Below are 22,363 nucleotides of genomic sequence, written 5' to 3'. Positions count from 1 at the left end.
TAGCAACTGCTGAAGTTAGGTTTATTGTTGAGGTGTTGAAGCAGGAACGCAGCGGCTCGCGCCGCATGCGCAGTATGTCGCAGCACCTCGCGCACATCTGGATGTTTGTAACTTGGTACGGATCGCGCACTGCCGTTCGCACAAACTGAACGGTCTGGAAGATGCTCTTCAAGGCGGCTCCAATGAAAACCTTAACTATAAACACCATACTGCTGTCTTGGCTCAAAAACGCTCAACCCGAACTGCTGAAAGCGACCAGAACTCAGCCGTCTGTCCCTGACATCACCGCTGTACCGCCGACAGAGAGAAAAGGGGATGTAAGCTCGGCGGCTCGGCTCATACAGTTTACAATCAGTCTACAGTTAACTCACATTTGTGAATAATGTCAGAGCTGCTACCTGTAACTAGTCCAGCTCCTTCGCTGGGCTGCCAGTTTTGACGGGTCTGAATCGCTGCCAACAAAAGGGTTCGGTTCGTCTCCCAAGACGAGGAACAAAATATGCGTCCAGTTTTTGGCTTTTCCTTGCTCTGTTTTTTCCATCCTTTCCACTTCGCCGCTCCATGGAGCTCCACTCATGTTAACTTAGTCCGTAGAAATGCTCTAGCTAGTTTGCCATCTGTTGCCAAGTGACTGATGATGACATTGGTGGACGGCCGGTGACAAGCTTTACCCAGAATACACTTGGAGACAATATGGACGATCCACTTGTAATTTTGTGTGTCAGAAAGTTAAATGTAAATAAAGCCAGTCCTGTAGCACATTTTATTCAATATTTTACACCCACTATGTCACTAAAATCAGTCGGTCTTGTAAGGATTTTAGCAACCATGAGTCAACATTGACTGGGGCACCATACTATATAATCCTACATACATCATACTCAACAGGAGAGGGCCGCTTTCTCCAGCTCTGACGTGATAAAGGCTTGGATCCATGAAGTCATACTCTGCCTCCCATCCGCAGCCCCTCCTGCCCCCCTGAATTTCCGCCCCTGCTTGGAAGTATCGTAACTTAAACGTAACGATGAAAGCACCAGGGATTTTAAGGACAAATATTAAATTTTTTGTGGTTTTAAAAAAATTGATGGCAAGAAATAAAAGCACACCTTTCAGTTTTTCTGTTTTCTGTTTCTCGGCTCCCACACAGAGCTGTCAGCTAGTTGTAACGCTCAGCCCCTCCCGCCCGTTTCAAACTCTTCTCATTGACGTAAAAGTTAGAGAGCAAAATATGAGTGAAACATTTGCTACCTTTGACAAAAAAGCTCAAGTCTATTAAAGCAATGTAGCCAGTTTTTATTTCCAATGAGGCAGATCAACAAAAGAGAAGAAAAGTGGATCGACAATCTATGGCTATAAACCGGAGTTGCAGTGCCAGAGCTTGGAGAGCCCACTTTCTAACAGTTAAGGATAACATTGTTTAAATTGTATTTTGAGATATTTTATTGGACACTTACTTAGACACTTGGACAGTAAGGTAATATACATTATGCCCCTTTTCCACCGGCTGGGCTCAGCTCTGCTCGGCTTGCTTTGCGAGTATTTCCATTAGGTTTTTTTTGAGGCTTGCTCTGTTTTTTAGGTCTCTGCTTCGTATCTATTTTGTTCTGTCCTCAACTGGAGAAATTCACTTCCTGACCCCCATCTGAATTTTGCACGGCATCCGGGTCACGTGTCTGCAACCCAGCAATTGTTAATGGGTTTCTTCCTCTTGAGCAGTGAAAGTAAATAAAAGGTGTTACATGTCTTTTGCTGTAAGTGTTTACTTACTGGAGGGGTTTTTGTTTGTGCTGGAGAGCCACAACTAGCTCCTGACTTTAGCGGCTCTGAGAGCCTGTACCGTTCAGCGCAGTTGTTGCTCCTCCTACACATTGGACTGAATCATTGACCGGAGAGGGAACCAAAAATTTTAAATTTGATATAGTATACAGACTTCATAATCTGTACTCTTTTGGTTGAATGTAGTTTTTATTTCCATTTTGGTTTTATGTTGTGTTTACTTTTTATTGAAGTGCATTTTGTAATGGCGACTGAGAGTCCATTTTATTTTTGCTTTTGGTTGTTTTGTTTATTTTGTTTACCAGTTCCAGTGTTAAGTGTTCTTTTAAACATAAAGTGTATTTATTTTTGGCAGAATGTGCTTGCATTACAGTTATTACAGTTTAAAATGGTCTTCAAACAATATTATTGTTTATTGCAATAATTTCTGAGACAATAGTTCAGCTAGATTTATCATGACAGGCCTACTTTTGCATTTCTTGTTCATGCATGTGATCTTATATTTCTATGATGTTTGAAATAAATAAATGAAGTGAAATAAAAACTTTTTAGGGAGGCACAACTCTAGACTTTTCTAAGATTGACAGGGGTCCAGATCCCCCCGAGCCTCCTGGGATTTCTGCCCGTGATCTCTATTCAGCTGAAGCTAAAAGTGCATCATCTTCATTTTAATTTATTGTTAAATGTAAAAAATAAAATCAGTCTAAAGGACTGTTAAAAACATAAATGTAGTGTTCTCACTTCACTTCAGGGGTCCAGACCAGTTATATAAGGAGACTGGTAAACTGTCCAAGTAGAAACATGCAAATGGTTTTCTTCACATCTACATTTCTGAAATATCTCTGTCACTCCAAATTTGTTCTGTGGGACATGTTTAAGTTAAATGGATCAGGTGTCTCCAACAGTGATGACAGGAAAGGATTCTTTGTGGCATTTCTCCCAAATATTCAGTTTTCATGAATGCAGTGTCTGATGGTTGCTATGGAGACCTGATGCCTCCAGGATGTTCCTCTTGGCTGCAGTTCTCTTACAGAGAGACCTGGAGATGTGTTGACCTGCTCCACCATCCTCCTCACTGTGTGGTGTTGAGATAAACTCATCCAGCCTCAACTCTCATAAATTCAGTTGTTTCCCTATGTGCGCAGTTTGAGCAATAATGAATGGGTTTTAATTTTAGGCCAGTTTTTTCTATCTTTTCTTGGATCCATGTCATTTTTAATATCAACACATTTGCCTTGTTTATGGAAATGATGTGAGATTAAACACATGTCTAATGTAGGTTGAGTTCGTCACTGTATAAAGACCGAAAGATTAAACGTTTAATTGTGAAAGAAATTTAAAATCTGTATGAAACTGTACTTCTGGGTTAAAATATGTATGTGGTTGAAATCTTAACATTTCGCCCACAGCTCAAATTTAGTGAGGAAGACTTCACCTGATTTTTAGTTCAATTCTATAAACTAATTTTAGATTAACCGTATGATGCCTACAGACCAGAATCTCCAGGAAAAACCAGGCTGATATATGAGATAGTCATCAATTAAATTATATTAATGATGTCATCCTTTGTTCCCACAGACCTCCAACAGCCAAGTGTCTCCAATGAGGAAGAAGCTTTTGCCATCCAACAAGTCTGTAGCCTGGCAAGTAGGTCCAGTCAGGACCAGAAAGAAGCAGAACATCAGTGGACTGAAGAGGAACAGATGGAACCAGAAACAAAATGGATTAAAGAAGAAGGGAAGGAACCACAACCTACACTGCTCAATCATGAGCAAATAGAATATCCACTAAAATACGTAAGAAAAGAGGAACTAGATTCTTCCGTGCTTCAACATGAACAGCAGCCACCAGAACATTTACTAACTGGACAGGACCAGAAGAACCTCTGCAGCAATCAGGAGGGAGAGCAGCTTGTCCAGAAGCAGTTTGCTGCTTTGATTCAGACTTCTACTCTTCAGGAAGATACAAGTGAAGAAGAGAGAAGAACAGAGCAGTTTTCCCTTCAAAACTCTCCAGTGATTGAGAGCAAAAATCAGGAAGGAAGCAGCTCCTCTGACTCAGAGAGTCAGTCTGGTACCAGTACAAAGAAAAGATCTTTTAAATGTGATGTTTGTGGAATATGTTACACACGACAGTGGATGTTGAAAAAACATTACAGAACCCACACTGGTGAGAATATTTCATGTGAAACATGCGGAAAAGGTTTCTCACAAATTTGTGATTTAAAAGTCCACAAGAAAATTCATACAGGTGAGAAGCCTTTTTCATGTCAGTCTTGCGGAAAAACCTTCTCTCACATTCACAATTTATATCGCCACAGGAGTATTTATGCAGGTGAGGAGCCTTTTTCATGTGAATCATGTGGAAAAAGTTTTTCTAAACTGAGTCAATTAAATTACCACAAGAAATCTCATACAAATGGGAGGCCTTTTTCATGTGAAACATGTGGGGAAAAATTCTGTCAAACTAGAAGTTTAAATCGTCATAAGAAAAGTCATTCAGGTGAACGGCCTTTTTCATGCCAGTCATCCGGAAAAAGTTTCTCACAAAATAAGTAATTTGTCACATGAAAACTCATACAAGTCAAAGGCCGTTTTGAAGCCAAACTTGTGGACAAGTTTTCTGTGAAATTGATCATTTAGATATACTCAGGAGAACCCACATGGGTGAGATACGGTTTTCGCATGAAATATGGGATGAAAATTGTCTTTCATTATGGTAAACTGAATTTGCACATGAAACAAATATATAACAAGTATGTAAGAATGATGGAGTTGGAATTGCAAAGTCCAGAACTCTCCAACACAGTTGCTCAACATTAAATGTCCTGCAGGTTTTAGATTCATTCCTGTTCCTTGGGCGTTGTCAAGAATTTTGGGCCCCATAACAATCTGATCAACTTTAAAAAGTGAGGTTACATGTAAAATTAAAAATCTATTGCATTAAGGTAAGATGAGTTCTTTACTGTATGAATGCCCTAAAGTTAAACATCTAATTGTAAAAAAAATATCTGTATGAAACTGTACCTCCGGATTAAAATCTTTAGAGCATTTTTGCCACAGCTGTAATTTAGTGTGGTGGACACTTTACCTGCTTTTCCGTTAAACTCTACAAACCTATTTGATATTAACTGGATGATGCCTACAGACCGGAATCTCCAGGAAAAACCAGGCTGATCCATGAGATAGTCATCAATTAAATTATACACTGCCTGGCCAAAAAAAAAGTCACCACCAAAAAATGGTCACACTCTCTAATATTTTGTTGGACCGCCTTTAGCTTTGATTACAGCCCGCATTCGCTGTGGCATTGTTTCAATAAGCTTCTGCAGTGTCACAAGATTTATTTCCATCCAGTGTTGCATTAATCTTTCACCAAGATCTTGTATTGATGATGGGAGAGTCTGACCACTGCGCAAAGCCTTCTCCAGCACATCCCAAAGATTCTCAATGGGGTCAAGGTCTGGACTCTGTGGTGGCCAATCCATGTGTGAAAAAGATGTCTCATGCTCCCTGAACCACTCTTTCACAATGTGAGCCTGATGAATCCTGGCATTGTCATCTTGGAATATGCCCGTTCCATTTGGGAAGACAAAATCCATTGATGGAATAACCTGGTCATTCAGTATATTCAGGTAGTCAGCTGACCTCATTCTTTGGGCGCACAATGTTGCTGAACCTAGACCTGACCAACTGCAGCAACCCCAGATCATAGCACTGCCCCCACAGGCTTGTACAGTAGGCACTAGGCATGATGGGTGCATCACTTCACCTGCCTCTCTTCTTACCCTGATGCGCCCATCACTCTGGAACAGGGTAAATCTGGACTCATCAGACCACATGACCCTCTTCCATTCCTCCAGAGTCCAATCTTTATGCTCCCTAGCAAACTGAAGCCTTTTTTTCTGGTTAGCCTTACTGATTAGAGGTTTTCTTACGGCTACACAGCTGTTCAATCCCAACCCCTTGAGTTCCCTTCGCATTGTGCGTGTGGAAATGCTTTTGCGTTCACAATTAAACATACTCCTGAGTTCTGCTGTTGTTTTTCTTCGATTTGATTTGACCAAACGTTTAAGTAATCGCCGATCACGATCATTCAGGATTTTTTTCCGACCACATTTCTTCCTGGAAGACGATGGTTCCCCACCATCCTTCCAGTTTTTAATGATGCGTTGGACAGTTCTTAACCCAGTTCTAGTAGTTTCTGCAATCTCCTTAGATGTTTTCTCTGCTTGATGCATGCCAATGATTTGACCCTTCTTAAACAGACTAACGTCTTTTCCACGACCACAGGATGTGTCTTTTGCCATGGTTGTTTAAGAAATGAAGAGTTACTCATTGCATCAGCTGGGGTTAAATAACTTGTTGCCAGCTGAAAGATAATCGCCTATGCAGTACTTATCCAATAGGAGGCTTGTACCTATTTGCTTAGTTAAATCCAGGTGGTGACTTTTTTTTTTGGGCCAGGCAGTGTATTAATGATGTCATCCTTTGTTCCCACAGACCTCCAACAGCCAAGTGTCTCCAATGAGGAGGCAGCTTCTGCCATTAAACGAGTCTGGAGCCTGGCAAGTAGGTCCAGTCAGGACCAGAAAGAAGCAGAACATCAGTGGACTGAAGAGGTACAGATGGAACCAGAACCAAAAAGGATTAAAAAAGAAGAAAACAAACCAGAACCTGCACTGCTCAGACATGAGGAAATAGAATATCGACTAATATACGTAAGAAAGGAGGAGCTAGATTCTTCAGTGCTTCAACATGAACAGCAGCCACCTGAACATTTACCAACTGGACAGGACCAGAAGAATCTCTGCAGCAGTCAGGAGGGAGAGCAGCTTGTCCAGAAGCAGTTTGCTGCTTTGATTGAGACTTCTACTCTTCAGGAAGATGATATGAGTGAAGAAGAGAGAAGAACAGAGCAGCTTTCCCTTCATATCTCTCCAGTGGTTGAGAGCAAAGATCAGGAAGGAAGCAGCTCCTCTGTGTCAGAGAGTCAGTCTGGTACCAGTACAAAGAAAAGATCTTTTAAATGTGACATTTGTGGGAGATGTTACCCACAACAGTATAAATTGAAAAACCATTACAAAACTCACACTGGTGAGAGACCTTTTTCATGTGAAGTATGCGGAAAAAGTTTTTCTCTAAGTTATATTTTAAAATGTCACAAGACAACTCATACAGGTGAGAGACCTTTTTCATGCCAGTTATGCGGAAAGAGATTCTCTCGACTTGGTAATTTAAAGGACCACAAAAGAATTCATACAGGTGAGAAGCCTTTTTCATGTCAGTCATGTGGAAAGAGTTTCTGTCAAATTAGTGTTTTAAATCGTCACAAGAAAATTCATACAGGTGAGAAGCTTTTTTCATGCCAGTCATGTGGAAGAAGTTTTACTCGAAGTAGTACTTTAAATGACCACAAGAAAATTCATGCTGGGGAGAGGCCTTTTTCATGCCAGTCATGTGGAAAAAGTTTCTGTCAATTGAGAATTTTAAATCGTCACAAGACGATTCATAGAAGTGAGAAGCCTTTTCCTTGTCAAACATGTGGGAGAGGATTTAGTCGAAGGGATGCTTTGAACAGTCACATGAAAACTCATACAGGTCAGGGACTGCGTTGAAGCCAAACTTGTGAAAAAATTTGAAATGTATTACTTATTCTCTTTAGAACCCACATGGGTGAAATGTGTTTTCCACATAAAATATGGTGGGGAAAGTGTTCTTTTATTATTGTGAACTGAATTTTCATAAAACACAAAATTGACAATTAGGCATTTAACTCACATAGATTCACTGTAATAAATATTAAACAATGTCTTGGATTGTTTTCACTTTGCAAAACACATTAGACCCTCAGCTATTTTTGGTTGCCCATTAATGGATTTTTAAAAAATGATTATTTTAGAGCATATATGTATAGATATACTGTATATTTCTATAAAGATATAGTTATGTATAGATATCTCTATATAGATATAAAAAATCATTTATAAATGTATGTGCCACTTGTATGTATCTAACAACTTAGGAGCTCTGACAACTGCAAAGTAGAGTGATATTAGTGATACTTTTAGCTTTTTTATATATTTTAGGATTACTGATTTGTGGCGGATGTGTAATTTTTACCTACTTGATGATTTGTGTATTTTATTTTGTTATTTTTTGATAAATGGTTTGGACTACTTTTTGTCTGGAAATAAAGACATGAATTGATATGGAGTACTTTTTTCCCCCCGTTTATCGCCTATCCACACACTGTAGTTCATTCGGGGGCGTTATTGCACCAATTTGCAATCCATTGTGTTTTTGTATTAAAAAATGTTACATCGACAGGGAATATAAAAATATTACTGAGTAACTATGTTACTGGAAGAGATTTATACTTAAACCCACAACTAAAGAGTCTTAAAGTGAAAACGACACCTACTAATGTTATTTTAATAGAGACTGTTGAGACTCCAATGGAAATCAGATGAATACAATTATCTCTACATTGGATGGAAGTTATAGAAGAAAATGTAACTTCAATAATTTTGAAGAGTTCAGTGAAGGTTATTATGAAGGAGAGAAGGGAGGAACGATGAGCTGTGTTGTTTTTTTAATAGAGGCACAGAACAAATGTATGAAACAGAAAACGTGCAATATTTCATTGTTTATTATTATAATTGAGCCACAGAGCCTATTGCAGGTCTGGAGCTGCAGATGTTGCACAGTCCTGATCTAGCAGAGCAAAGCTGTAATCCTGTATGAAACTGTACTTCTGGATTGAAATTTTTAGAACATTTTTGCCATAGCTGTAGTTTAGTGTGGTGGACATTTTACTTGATTTTCCGTTAAACCCTACAAACATAATTGATTTTAACCGTATGATGCCTAAAGACCAGAATCTCCTGGAAAACAAGGCTGATCCATGAGGCAGTCACCAATTAAATTATATTAATGATGTCATCCTTTGTTCCCACAGACCTCCAACAGCCAAGTGTCTCCAATGAGGACGAAGCTTCAGCCATCCAACAAGTCTTTAGCCTGGCAATTAGATCCAGTCAGGACCAGAAACAACATAAGTGGATTAAAGAAGAAGAGGAGGAACCAGAACCTGCACTTCTCAAACATGAGGAAATAGAATATCCACTAACATATCTAAGAAAAGAGGAACTAGAGTTTTCAGTGCTTCAACATGAACAGCAACCACCAGGCAGAGCATTTACTAGACAGGACCAGAAGAACCTCTGCAGCAGTCAGGAGGGAGAGCAGCTTGTCCAGAAGCAGTTTGCTGCTTTGATTGAGACTTCTACTCTTCAGGAAGATGATATGAATGAAGAAGAGAGAAGAACAGAGCAGCTTTCCCTTCATATCTCTCCAGTGGTTGAGAGCAAAGATCAGGAAGGAAGCAGCTCCTCTGTGTCAGAGAGTCAGGCTGATACCTGTACAAAGAAAAGATCTTTCAAATGTGACATTTGTGGGAGATTTTACACACAACAGTATAAATTGAAAAACCATTACAAAACTCATACAGGTGAGAGACCTTTTTCATGCCAGTTATGCGGAAAGAGATTCTCTCGACTTGGTAATTTAAAGGACCGCAAAAGAATTCATACGGGTGAGAAGCCTTTTTCATGTCAGTCATGTGGGAGAAGATTCTATTGAAGGGATAATTTGAACAGTCACATAAAAACTCATACAGGCCGGGGACTTCGTTGAAGCCAAACTTGTGAAAAAATTTGAAATGTATTACTTATCCTCTTTAGAACCCACATGGGTGAAATGTGTTTTCCACATAAAATATGGTGGGGAAAGTGTTCTTTTATTATTGTGAACTGAACTTTCATAAAACACAAAAGTGACAATTAGGCATTTAACTCACACAGATTCACTGTAATAAATATTAAACAATGTCTTGGATTGTTTTCACTTTGCAATATACATTAGACCCTCAGCTATTTTTGGTTGCCCATTAATGGATTTTTTCAAATTTTAGAGCATATCTGTGAACAAAAGAGATACTTTTAGCTTTTTTATAGATTTTGGAATAACTGTTCATGCGATTTGTAGCAGATGTATAATTTTTACCTACTTGATGATTTGTGTATTTTATTTTTTTAATAAATGGTAAAAAATGTTACATTGACAGGAAAAATAAAAACATTGCTGAGTAATTATGTTACTGGAAGAGATTGCTAACAATACTTAAACCCACAACTACCGAGTGTTAAAGTGAAAACGACATCTATTAATGGTCTTTTAATAGAGACTGGAGAGACTCCAATGGAAATGAGATGAATACAATTATCTCTATATAGGATGGAAATTATAGAACAAAATGTAACTTCAACAATTTTACAAAACTGTTGGGAATATTCAAATTTCCATAGTTGTGGATTTGGGTGGATGGTAGAAAAATGCGCTAAAATGTATGGATTAGAGAACAAGGAAATAATGAAGTTTAATCTGATTAGTGTTGTTCCTCCTTGACTATTTAATGAGGTAAATATAGACATGAGACCTCATACAATGAAAAATGATTGGAATTCAAATGAAGTAGGGGTAAAGATAGATATATTTAAGAAACTCACATTGTGATTACCTTAAATATATTCAGATGGTTCTAAGAACATTAAAGGATGTGTGGGAATTTATACACCAGATTTTGAAATATATATTTCCAAACAATTATCGGGCCAATTATCTGTTTTTACAGCAGAAATTGTGGCAGTTATACCAAACCTGCAGTAGGTTGAGGAGAACGGGAGAGATTGAGAAGAATGGTTAGGAGGACAGGAATGTTGGGAAATGAAGGAAACATAGTGGATATTTACAGATTAAGGAAAGCATTATTTATTTTTCTTCAAAATATAACATGTTGCTATACACTCATGTACAGTAGGTGGCGGTATAGCTTAAAGTTGCTTCCGATCCGCCATGACAGAAAAGAAGAAGAAGCTAGCATACGCTAAGCTAGAAAACTGCTGCATTGTCCCATTCCTGCTAATATTTCAGCAACCATGTCTTCAGCTCAGCATCTCAGAGAGTTTATCAGAGAGAGACTAACTGCTGCTGCTCAAGAAATCTTCACCGAGGTTGAAAAAACCATCATTTGCTACGAGGAAGAGCTCGATGCTCAGCGCAGGATGATGGGGATCAACTGGAAACCAGAAATTAAGCTACACAGAGTCGGTTCGGAGCTGCAGAGACAAAGTTCTGGTAGGTCTGGATAAAGGTGCTGATGTTTTCACTGAAGACAGCAGAGATCCGTCAGCGGCGATAGTTGCTGCAGCTCCAGCTGCTGCTAAACGGGGCTGAACAGAAACTGTTTTAGCTGCTAGCTCTGATGCTACAGAGGCTGATAGTTTTGGAGCTCAGGACAAAATGTTGCAGCACAAACAGAAAAATTGTTTATGACTCTCTGAAAACCAGATGGAAATCATTCAAGCCCCGTGACTAAATATATATTTCCAAGTATGATCAGTGCTGTAAATTCTGGAATATAGTGTGTAAATTCTTCATTTATAAGCTCATACGTAATTTTGTAAATGCTAAAATAAATAATTGCATGATGTCCGTCCACACACCTCCAGGTCTGATTACTGCGGTGAAGGTTATTAGGGAAGGGAGGAAGGATGAGCTGTGTTGTTTTTTTTTCATAGGGGCACAGAACAAATGTATGAAACAAGCAAATACTAACAAACAAATTATTTTGTACTAGAAGCCGTCTGGAAAACTGGACTATGTGCCACGTCAGCTGAGAGTAAACCCAACGAGAAGTGGCAGTCATCTGTGATCAAGTCTCTTCCAATGGCTTTTGAAACTTCTCCAGCAAGATGCCAGGCTGTTTCTCACTTTTTGAGAAAGTTACTGAACTGGAGCGTAAAATATCAATGCTACATAGGACACAGGACGCGGAGAACAGGACACGGACTCAGACAGTGACTGGCACCGAACTATTACCTGTTCCCAGAGTCAGAACACACACTTAGGGTAAAACTTCTTTCCAGTGTTTGGCCCTCGTTTGTGGAACGGTCTGCCAGAGAACTTGAGGGCTCCAGAAAACGTTGTTGTCTTTAAGACAGGGCTCAAGACCCATCTTTTTAATTGTATTTCCTGAATTGACTCATTTTTGCTTAGCCTGTGCATTTTCAGGGTGTTTGTTTTTTATTGATCTGTACGCTGCTTTTAGTGTGAAGGGTGATTTATAAATAAAATTGATTGATTGAAGTTATAACAAAACACATTTGAACAATCAAATATCTCCAGCAAAAAATACCTATAATGTACATATAAAGTCAATTTTTGGTTGTAGTTGTACTTTTTAGGAGCACAAATACCTAAACAGTGACTAGTCCCACCATTTTGGATGGCGAAATTAGAACACACAGGAGCGAACTGTCCCAATTCTCAAATGTTTGCACGCTTGAAATCTACAGACTCAAACCCTTGTGTGCTGTTTGACTGAGACCACACTTCATAGAGGGGTGTAAGGTGCAGCCTTGGGACCTGGCCAGGGAGACCTGGAGATGTTTTGTCCTGCACCACCATCTCCCTCAGAGTGTGTTGTTGAGAGAAACTCATCCAACCTCATCTCTCACACTTCCAGTTACTAATCTAGATGCACAGTCGGAGCAGTGGTTTACATTATAGGTTTACATTTCGGGCAAGTCATTTCAGTATATTCTTGGATCCACTTCCTTTTGAACATCAATATATCTGCCTTATAGAAAATGCTCTCTTCTCTTTCTTCTTTTGAACAGCAGATTAGTGAAACAAGTCTTGGTGTCTCATCCCATTTATAAGCCAGAGAAACAGAATGTCATGTTTTACTGATTAAACTTCTACACAGTCTGAACAACTTTAAAATGTGAGGTTACACGTAAAATTAAAAATCTATTGTCCTAATGTAAGATGAGTTCTTTACTGTGTGAATGCCCTAAAATTAAACATCTAATTGTAAAAATAATATCTGTATGAAACTGTACTTCTGGATTAATGTCTTTAGAGCATTTTTGCCACAGCTGTAATTTAGTGTGGTGGACACTTTACCTGCTTTTCCGTTAAACTCTACAAACTTATTTGATATTAACTGGATGATGCCTACAGACCAGAATCTCCAGGAAAAACCAGGCTGATCCATGAGATAGTCATCAATTAAATTATATTAATGATGTCATCCTTTGTTCCCACAGACCTCCAACAGCCAAGTGTCTCCAATGAGGAAGAAGCTTCTGCCATTAAACGAGTCTGGAGCCTGGCAAGTAGATCCAGTTATGACCAGAGACAACATCAGTGGACTGAAGAGGAACATATGGAACCAGAACCAAAATGGATTAAAAAAGAAGAGGAGGAACCACAACCTGCACTTCTCAAACATGAGGAAATAGAATATCCACTAACATATGTAAGAAAAGAGGAACTAGAGTCTTCCGTGCTTCAACATGAACAGCAGCCACTAGAACATTTACTAACTGGACAGGACCAGAAGAACCTCTGCAGCAGTCAGGAGGGAGAGCAGCTTGTCCAGAAGCAGTTTGCTGCTTTGATTGAGACTTCTACTCTTCAGGAAGATGATATGAATGAAGAAGAGAGAAGAACAGAGCAGCTTTCCCTTCATATCTCTCCAGTGATTGAGAGAAAAGATCAGGAAGGAAGCAGCTCCTCTGTGTCAGAGAGTCAGTCTGGTACCAGTACACAGAAAAGATCTTTCAAATGTGATGTTTGTGGGAGATGTTACACACAACAGTATAAATTGAAAAACCATTACAAAACTCACACTGGTGAGAGACGTTTTTCATGTGAAATATGCGGAAAAAGTTTTTTTCTAAGTTATATTTTAAAATGTCACAAGACAACTCATACAGGTGAGAGACCTTTTTCATGCCAGTTATGCGGAAAGAAATTCTCTCGACATGGTCATTTAAAGGACCACAAAAGAACTCATACGGGTGAGAAGCCTTTTTCATGTCAGTCATGTGGAAAGAGTTTCTGTCAAATTAGTATTTTAAATCGTCACAAGACGATTCATACAGGTGAGAAGCCTTTTTCATGCCAGTCATGTGGAAAAAGTTTCTGTCAAATGAGTATTTTAAATCGTCACAAGACGATTCATACAAGTGTGAAGCCTTTTCCTTGTCAAACATGTGGGAGAAGATTCAGTCGAAGGGATAATTTGAACAGTCACATGAAAACTCATACAGGCCGGGGACTGCGTTGAAGCCAGACTTGTGAAAAAATTTGAAATGTATTACTTATTCTCTTTAGAACCCACATGGGTGAAATGTGTTTTTCACATAAAATATGGTGGGGAAAGTGTTCTTTTATTACTGTGAACTGAATTTTCACATAACACAAAATTGACAATTGGGCATTTAACTCGCACAGATTCACTGTAATAAATATTAAACAATGTCTTGGATTGCTTTCACTTTGCAAAACACTCATCCATGCGTTCATCTTCAGTCGTATTGATTATTGCAACAGCGTCTTCACAGGTCTGTCCAACAAATTAATCAAACAGCTGCAGCTGATCCAGAATGCTGCTGCTCGCGTTCTCACTAAAACCAGGAAGTTAGAGCACATAACACCAGTTTTAAAGTCCCTCCACTGGCTCCCTGTAGCTCAAAGAATAGACTTTAAAATACTGTTGTTAGTTTATAAATCACTGAACGGCTTAGCACCACAATACATTAAAGATATGCTTTTATTGTATCAACCTTCCAGACCTCTCAGGTCTTCCGGTTCTGGTCTGCTCTGCATCCCCAGAACCAGAACCAAACGAGGAGAAGCAGCTTTCAGCATCTATGCACCACGAATTTGGAACAAACTTCCAGAAAACTGTAAAACAGCTGAAACACTGACTTCTTTTAAATCTCAACTGAAAACCCACCTGTTTAGAATTGTATTTGAAACGTAATCAATTACAAATTTATTGATGTAACTTGACTTAATTATTGATTCTATATTGCATTGTGATTCTGTGTTTGTTATGATGTAAAGCACTTTGAAATGCCTTGCTGCTGAAATGTGCTATACAAATAAAATTTGATTGATTGATTGATTAGACCCTCAGCTATTTTTGGTTGCCCATTAATGGATTTTTTAAAAACTATTATTTTAGAGCATGTATATACAGACATACATTTCTAGATAGATATAGTTATATATAGATATCTCTATATAGATATAAAATATCATTTATAAATGTATGTGCCACTTGTATGTCTCTAACAACTTAGGAGCTCTGACAACTGCAAAGTAGAGTGATATTAGTGATACTTTTAGCTTTTTACCTACTTGATGATTTGTGTATTTTATTTTGTTATTTTTTGATAAATGGTTTGGACTACTTTTTGTCTGGAAATAAAGACATAAATTGATATGGAGTACTTTTTCCCCCCTGTTTATCGCCTATCCACACACTGTAGTTCATCTGCTTTCACTGTGAATGCAGATGCTTGATGCGTTTCACGCGTCTCCTATACATGACTATGTAGGGGTAAAGATAGACATATTTAAGAAACTCACATTGTGATTACCTTAAAATATATTCAGACGGTTCTAAGAACATTAAAGGATGTGTGGGAATATGTATACCAGATTTTAAAATATATATTTCCAAACAATTATCAGACCATTTATCTGTTTATACAGCGGAATATTGTGGCAGTTATACTAAACTTGTAGTAGGTTGAGGAGAAAGGTAGAGATTGAGAAGAATGGTTAGGAGGACAGGAATGGAGTCTTAAAGGAATATTGGGAAATGAAGGAAACATAGTGGATATTTACAGATTAAGTAAAGCATTATTTATTCTTCTTCAAAATACAACATTTAAAAAAAAAACTAAATTTAATGCATGTAATGTTGCTACACACTCATGTACAGTAGGTGGCGGTATAGCTTAAAGTTGCTTCCTACTCCATACCAGTAGGTGGCGGTAATGCACACCATTAAGTTGCTTGCCAACCGCCATTAAAAACAAAAAGAAGAAGAAGAAAGTTGCTTCGGGCTGAGAAGGAACGCGGAAGTTGGTTGGGTGTGAAAAGCGGACAATTGAACACAACAAACAAAGAAGGCGGTAGGACAGAGGTGTCCAAAGTCAGTCCTCGAGGGCCGGCATCCTGCATATTTTAGTTGTCTCCCTGGTGGTACCAGCAACCTTTTCAGCATGTCAATGTTCTTCTTAGGCCTTCTAACGAGCCATCATTTGATCCAGGTGCGTTAAACCAGGGAGAGAACTAAAACATGCAGGATGCCGGCCCTCCAGGACCGACTTTGGGCACCCCTGCGGTAGGAGCTGATTTGGTGGATCACATAAGCTGTGCATTGACTGTAGTAGCATGGCTTCTACATCAGGAGGAAATAGTGGAAAGGAAATGGAGTGGATGATATCGAGGTCAGCAAAAATGAAAAGATCAATCAGAAAGAGACATGAAAGGGCACGAAGTTGGTCGGATGAAAGTGAGTCAGGAGCGGAAGGAAGTAAAAGGACAAAAATAAATCAAAGAGTGAGTTCACGGGAACAAGATAACAGTAAATCAGAAGTGGAATACAAAGTTGTGGTAGAATTTCAGCAAGAAAGGGGTTATATTCATCCGATAAAGATAACCAAAGCAATAGAGGAAGAGATAGGGAAAATTAAAACGGCCAGAATCATGAACAACAGAAAAGTGATAATTCAAGCTATCAGTGAGGCACAACAACAGAAGATAATCAAAATGAAAACTCTGATGGGAGAAAGAATTAAATCATATATACCAGGTTATATGGCAAGGTTGAGAGGAGTAATTTCAGGAGTTCCACTTGAAATGACAATGGAGGAGGTGAAGAATGAAATCAAAGGAGGGAAGATAACAAATGCCATCAGGATTAAAAGTAGAAGAGAAGGGGAACTCAAAGATACTATGGCTGTGATATTACAGTTTGAAAACAAAATGTCAGAAAATATTCAGCTAGGATTCATGAACTATAAAGTTAGAGAGTACATCCCGAAACCACTCAGATGTTTTACCTGTCAAAGAATGGGACACATTGCAAAAGAATGTAAGGGAAAAATTAGATGTGCAAGATGTGGAGGTCCACATGAATTTGGAAAGTGTGACAAAGATGCTAAAATCAAATGCTGTAACTGTGGAGGTGATCACAGTGCAGCCTATGGTGGATGTATAGTTCAAAGGGAAGCTAAAGAAGCCCAGAAAATCAAGATAACAGAAAAAGTTTCATATGCAGAAGCATTAAAAAGAGTAAAGAAAGATAGTACAAGAGGAATGAGGCTGGGAGAAACAGAACAAAGTTACACTTCTCGGAATAAAAATGAAGGACAGAACGATCAGAGACAAATACTAATGCCAACAACAAATACGCATAATACATGTGTGCATAAATGTAAAGTAGAGGAAAATACAATGATGGTGAAAAAAGAAAACTTTATAGCATTTATATGTCATATTATTAATGTTACAGTTCAAATGAAGAAGAACAGTGATAAAATAAAAGCAATAGTAACAGCAGCAGGGAGGTTCCTAGATATGAAAGAAATTCAAGCAGATCAGATTCATACCATTTTGAGTGCCACTGAAACAACAGAAAATGGTCCGGATTAGGATACAAGATGGTTCTTCATATTCTTCAATGGAATGCCAGAAGTTTAATAGCCAATGAACAAGAATTTAAAAAGTATGTTTATGAATTAGAAATAATACCAGATATAATATGCATACAAGAAACATGGTTAAATTCAAATTTAGATTTTAAAATTCCTGGATATAACATAGAAAGACAGGATAGAAGTAATGGTAGTGGAGGAGGATGTGCCACCTTAATTAAGGAAGGAATTGCTTATAAGAACAACTCATTAAATAAAAAATTAGAATGTGTTAATATAGAAATATTTAATTTAAGGAAATATGGAAATATTAAAATTATAAATTATTATAATCCATGTAAAAATCTTGATAGTGAAATATTTAAGGAAATAGGGAAAATACATAGAAGAGAAGTTTGGTGTGGAGATTTTAATGCTCACAATAGTCTATGGGGTAGCAAGAAGACAGATCATAATGGTGAAATAGTGGAAGAATTAATGGATGAAAGGTCATTAGTTTGTCTTAATAATGGAAAAGGTACAAGAGTAAATATACATAAAAATACAGTTTCATGTCTGGATATTACATTAATATCTGACTGTCTTGTTAATGCATGTGAATGGGATGTTAATTGGGAGTCTACAATAGGGAGTGATCATTTTCCAGTAAGTACAATAATTGATGACAATGTAAATAGACAAGAAGAATTTACATTAATAAGATGGTGCTTTAATAAAGCTAATTGGTTTAAATTTAAAACAAAATGTGAAGAAACAAGTCATGTAGTAACATTAAAAGGTAATATTGAAGAATGTACAAATCAAATAACAGAACATATCTTAAATGCTGCAAATTATAGTATACCAAAAATAAAAGTGAAAGGTCAGAAGAAAGTAGTTCCTTGGTGGAATAATGAATGTAGTAAAACAATTAAAGATCGTAATAAAGCTTTTAAAATATTACAGAAAAATTTAACAATTGAAAACCTTATTGATTATAAAAGGAAAAGAGCAAAGGCTCGGAAAACTATAAAGGATGCAAAAAAGAAAACATGGAGAGATTATTGTTCATCAATAGGTTCAGAAATAAAATTACAGAATGTTTGGTTAATGTTTAGAAAAATGATGGGGAAAAAGAATAATGTTAATATTCCATCATTAGTTAGAGGACAGGTTTTGGTTTTAAATAAAGATAAGGCAGAGTTGTTAGGTGAGACATTTGCGGCAGTTCATAGTGGTGATCAGTTGACAGATACTCATAGAAGGCAGATGAAACAACATCTCAAACAATTGCTTATTTGATTAAAGTTTCATAGTAAATACAATTTTAATTGCCGCTGGCTTTGGAGGCTGTTTGGTGTGGTGAAGTGCTGGATATTGCATGGAAATTGGCTGCTGTGGAGGCAACACCTGACCGGCGGCGACAACACCTGACCGGCGGCTACAACGCTGAGAGGCTGCTGTGGAGGCAACACCTGACCGGAGGCTACAACGCTGAGAGGGGGTTGCGGCGGCAACACCTGGTAGGCGGCTACAACACCTGAGGTGGGTCTCCATACCTGGGCTACGGCTACAATGCTGGGCTGCTATTGATGAGATAACACCTAGCGGCTGCGACTACGCTGGGTTCCCACTACAATATCTGACTGGCGGCAACAAAGCAGGGCAGCTGCTGCAACTCCTGAGCTGGAACTCCAACGCCGGACCATCAAATTGTTCAGAGTAAACGGAAATGTCGAAAAGAAATACGAAGCAAAGTCGATCCACGACAGAGGAGGAGTTTGAGGAGATAAAGAAATCCTTGGATTTCATGTCTGGTGAGATAGCAACAATCTCACAACAACAAAAACTAATAATGAACTTAATGGGGGAGGTTAAAGAATTGAAGAGACAGAATGTAGAGAAAGACAAGCAAATAGCCTTCCTGGAACATCGTGTGGCTGATTTGGAACAATACAGTCGAATGAATGATGTTATAATTAGTGGGTTGGAAATGAAGCCACGATCATATGCCCGGGCTGTTACAGAAGCAAATAATACCGAAGAAAGGGATGAAGAGCAAGGAACTTTTGAAAAACAGATAATATCATTCTTCAGCAATAAGGGAATCAGCATTGATAATAATGGCATTGAAGCTTGCCATCCACTTCCACAAAAAAACAAAGGACTTAAACCAGCTATTGTAATGAGATTTACAAACAGGAAACACAAAAATGAACTCTTAAAACAAGGGAGGAAATTAAAGGGAACCAATGTTTATATAAATGAGCATCTAACCAAACTAAACGCAGATATAGCAAGACAAGCACGTTTTCTCAGGAAACAAAAGAAAATACAATCAACATGGACCTCAAATTGCAGAGTCTATATCAAATTGAACGGTTCACCGGAAGAAGCTAAAATACTGTTCATCAGAAAAATTGAAGAGTTGGATAAATATCAGTGAAACAGGATAACCGGGTAACCATGATCAACTTTCTGAAAACCAGTGATGATAAGAAAATATACATATGAACATAGACACAGATATTGACCCCGACAACAATTTTCTTGATTATTTGAATGACAACTGCCATTACTATACTGATGAGAACTATAGCCAATGCTATAATTCGGATCAAGAAATGTCAATTATTCACTTCAATAGCCGTAGCCTTTATGCAAATTATGACAAAATAAAAGAATATTTACATCAACTAAAAAGGTCATTTAGCGTTATAGCAATAACAGAAACCTGGCTCACCTCTGAGAAGGGAGTAGATTTCCCACTGGAGGGGTATGAGTTCAATTACATTAACAGAAAGAATAAAAAAGGTGGAGGTGTTGCTTTGTACATTAAGAATGATCTAAAATATAAGATGCTAGAAAAAATGTCAGTGTCAATTGATGAAGTTATGGAATGCATTACTATTGAAATCCAATTTGAGAAGCAGAAAAATATAATAGTCAGCTGTGTGTACAGAGCACCGGCATCTGATACTGACATCTTTACAAATTACATGGAAACATTGTTTGCTAAGATGCATCAAAAGGTAATTTTCATCTGTGGAGACTTTAATATTGACATGTTGAATCCACATATGGTTAAAAGTACATCTAACTTTATTGATTCTATACATAGTTTAGGTTTATATCCACTAATTACTAAACCAAGTAGAATAACAACACAGAGTTCAACCCTGATTGACAATATATTTACTAATTATATGGAAAGTAAATTGAGAAGTGGACTTCTTATAAATGATATCAGTGACCATCTACCAGTGTTTGTTATACTTGAAGATGTTTGCAGAAAAATAAACAAGGTCACAAACATCACTTACAAAAGAATAATATCAGAGGACTCAATAAGAGCATTAAGAAACGATTTACAATCACAGAACTGGAAAGTGTTGTATGAAGAAAGAAATATTGATAAGGCTTTTGACATATTCACCAAAATATTTAAAGCATTTTATGATAAAAACTGTCCAATTGTAACTTGTAATTACAGGCAAAAAAACAAACATAAGCCTTGGATTACAAAAGGCATACATAATGCATGTAAGAAAAAGAATAATCTATATAAACAATTTATAAAATATAAAACGGTTGAAGCAGAACAAAAATATAAATCTTATAAAAATAAATTAACTATTATTATGAGAAAATGCAAAACAGATTATTATTCTAAAATATTAGAAAATAATAAACTAAACATTAAAGGAATTTGGAAAACTTTACATAGCTTGATAAGAAAAAATTCTTCTAATACTACTCACCCTAAATATATTATTTATAATGATAAAACCCTGAATGAAAAAGTTGGGATAGTAAATGGATTTAATGAATATTTTGTAAATGTAGGGCCTACGTTAGCAGAACAAATAAATAAATCAAACCCACTGGATGTGGATTCATCGGAAATATGTATTAAACAAAATACATCATCTATGTACCTGAAACCAGTAGATAAAATTGAAATTAAGGAAATAGTTAATCAATGCAACAATAAAAAATCAATGGACTGGAAGGACATTAACATGTCACTTATAAAACAGATAATTGATGATGTGGCAGATCCTCTAACTTACATCTGCAACTTGTCATTCATATCTGGAACATTTCCAAATGCAATGAAAATAGCGAAGGTTATTCCTCTATTTAAATCTGGAGATAAGAATATAATTAGCAACTATAGACCAGTGTCTCTTCTCTGTCAATTTTCAAAAATACTAGAAAAAGTTTTTAGTAAAAGGTTGGATAATTTCATTGAAAAGCAAAACATTCTGACTGATTGTCAGTATGGTTTTAGAGAAAAAAGATCAACTTCGATGGCACTGATGGCATTAACAGAAGAAATTATAGATAATATGGATAAAAAGAAATGTGCAATTGGTGTATTTCTGGATCTCAAAAAAGCTTTTGATACCATCAATCATGACATGTTATTAAAAAAACTGGAAAGGTATGGCATTAGAGGGGTGCCATTAAACTGGATTAGGAGCTACATTGGAGAAAGGAAACAATTTGTAGAATTAGATGGTCAGAAATCAGACGTACTCAACATAACTTGTGGAGTTCCGCAGGGATCAGTTTTGGGACCCAAATTGTTCATTTTGTATATAAATGACATAGTCAAAATATCAAATCTTATAAAATACATTATATTTGCAGATGATACAAGTATCTTCTGTACCGGAGAAAACATTCAACAACTCTCTAAAGTGATCAACACAGAAATAGAAAAATTACAGCATTGGCTCAAAAACAATAAATTATTTGTAAATTTAGATAAAACCAAATTTATGATATTCGGAGACAATAAAAAACAGGAAAATAATCCAATTAAAATATCAATTGACAGTGTTAATTTAGAAGAAGTACATGAAATAAAATTCTTGGGTGTCACATTAGATAATAAATTCAGCTGGAAAACACACATCGGACAAGTAAAATCTAAAATAGCCAAGAGTGTTGCTGTTATAAGAAGAATTAACTTCGTACTAGACTATAAATCTTTGTTTATTCTATATAATACAC

At 37.3% G+C, this 22,363-nt stretch overlaps 2 protein-coding genes across 2 annotated transcripts; both read left to right on the top strand.

Annotated features, from left to right (window-relative positions):
- The first annotated feature begins 6,177 nt into the window (after positions 1–6,177).
- Positions 6,178–7,991, top strand: LOC111608881 (zinc finger protein 239-like). Its single transcript, XM_023335376.1, has one exon. It carries the CDS (start codon positions 6,254–6,256, stop codon positions 7,391–7,393), a length of 1,140 nt encoding a protein of 379 aa, XP_023191144.1. The 5' UTR covers positions 6,178–6,253; the 3' UTR covers positions 7,394–7,991.
- A 2,711-nt stretch (positions 7,992–10,702) lies between these two features.
- LOC106700324 (zinc finger protein 675-like) lies at positions 10,703–14,266 on the top strand. The gene is made up of 2 exons (XM_023335371.1): positions 10,703–10,973; positions 12,950–14,266. Exons 1-2 carry the CDS (start codon positions 10,775–10,777, stop codon positions 13,972–13,974), a joined length of 1,224 nt encoding a protein of 407 aa, XP_023191139.1. The 5' UTR covers positions 10,703–10,774; the 3' UTR covers positions 13,975–14,266.
- The last annotated feature ends 8,097 nt before the right edge of the window (positions 14,267–22,363 follow it).

The sequence above is a fragment of the Xiphophorus maculatus genome, chromosome 6 (assembly GCF_002775205.1).
Source record: "Xiphophorus maculatus strain JP 163 A chromosome 6, X_maculatus-5.0-male, whole genome shotgun sequence".
NCBI classification, from domain to species: domain Eukaryota; kingdom Metazoa; phylum Chordata; class Actinopteri; order Cyprinodontiformes; family Poeciliidae; genus Xiphophorus; species Xiphophorus maculatus.
This window is presented reverse-complemented; position numbering and strand designations above follow the sequence as displayed.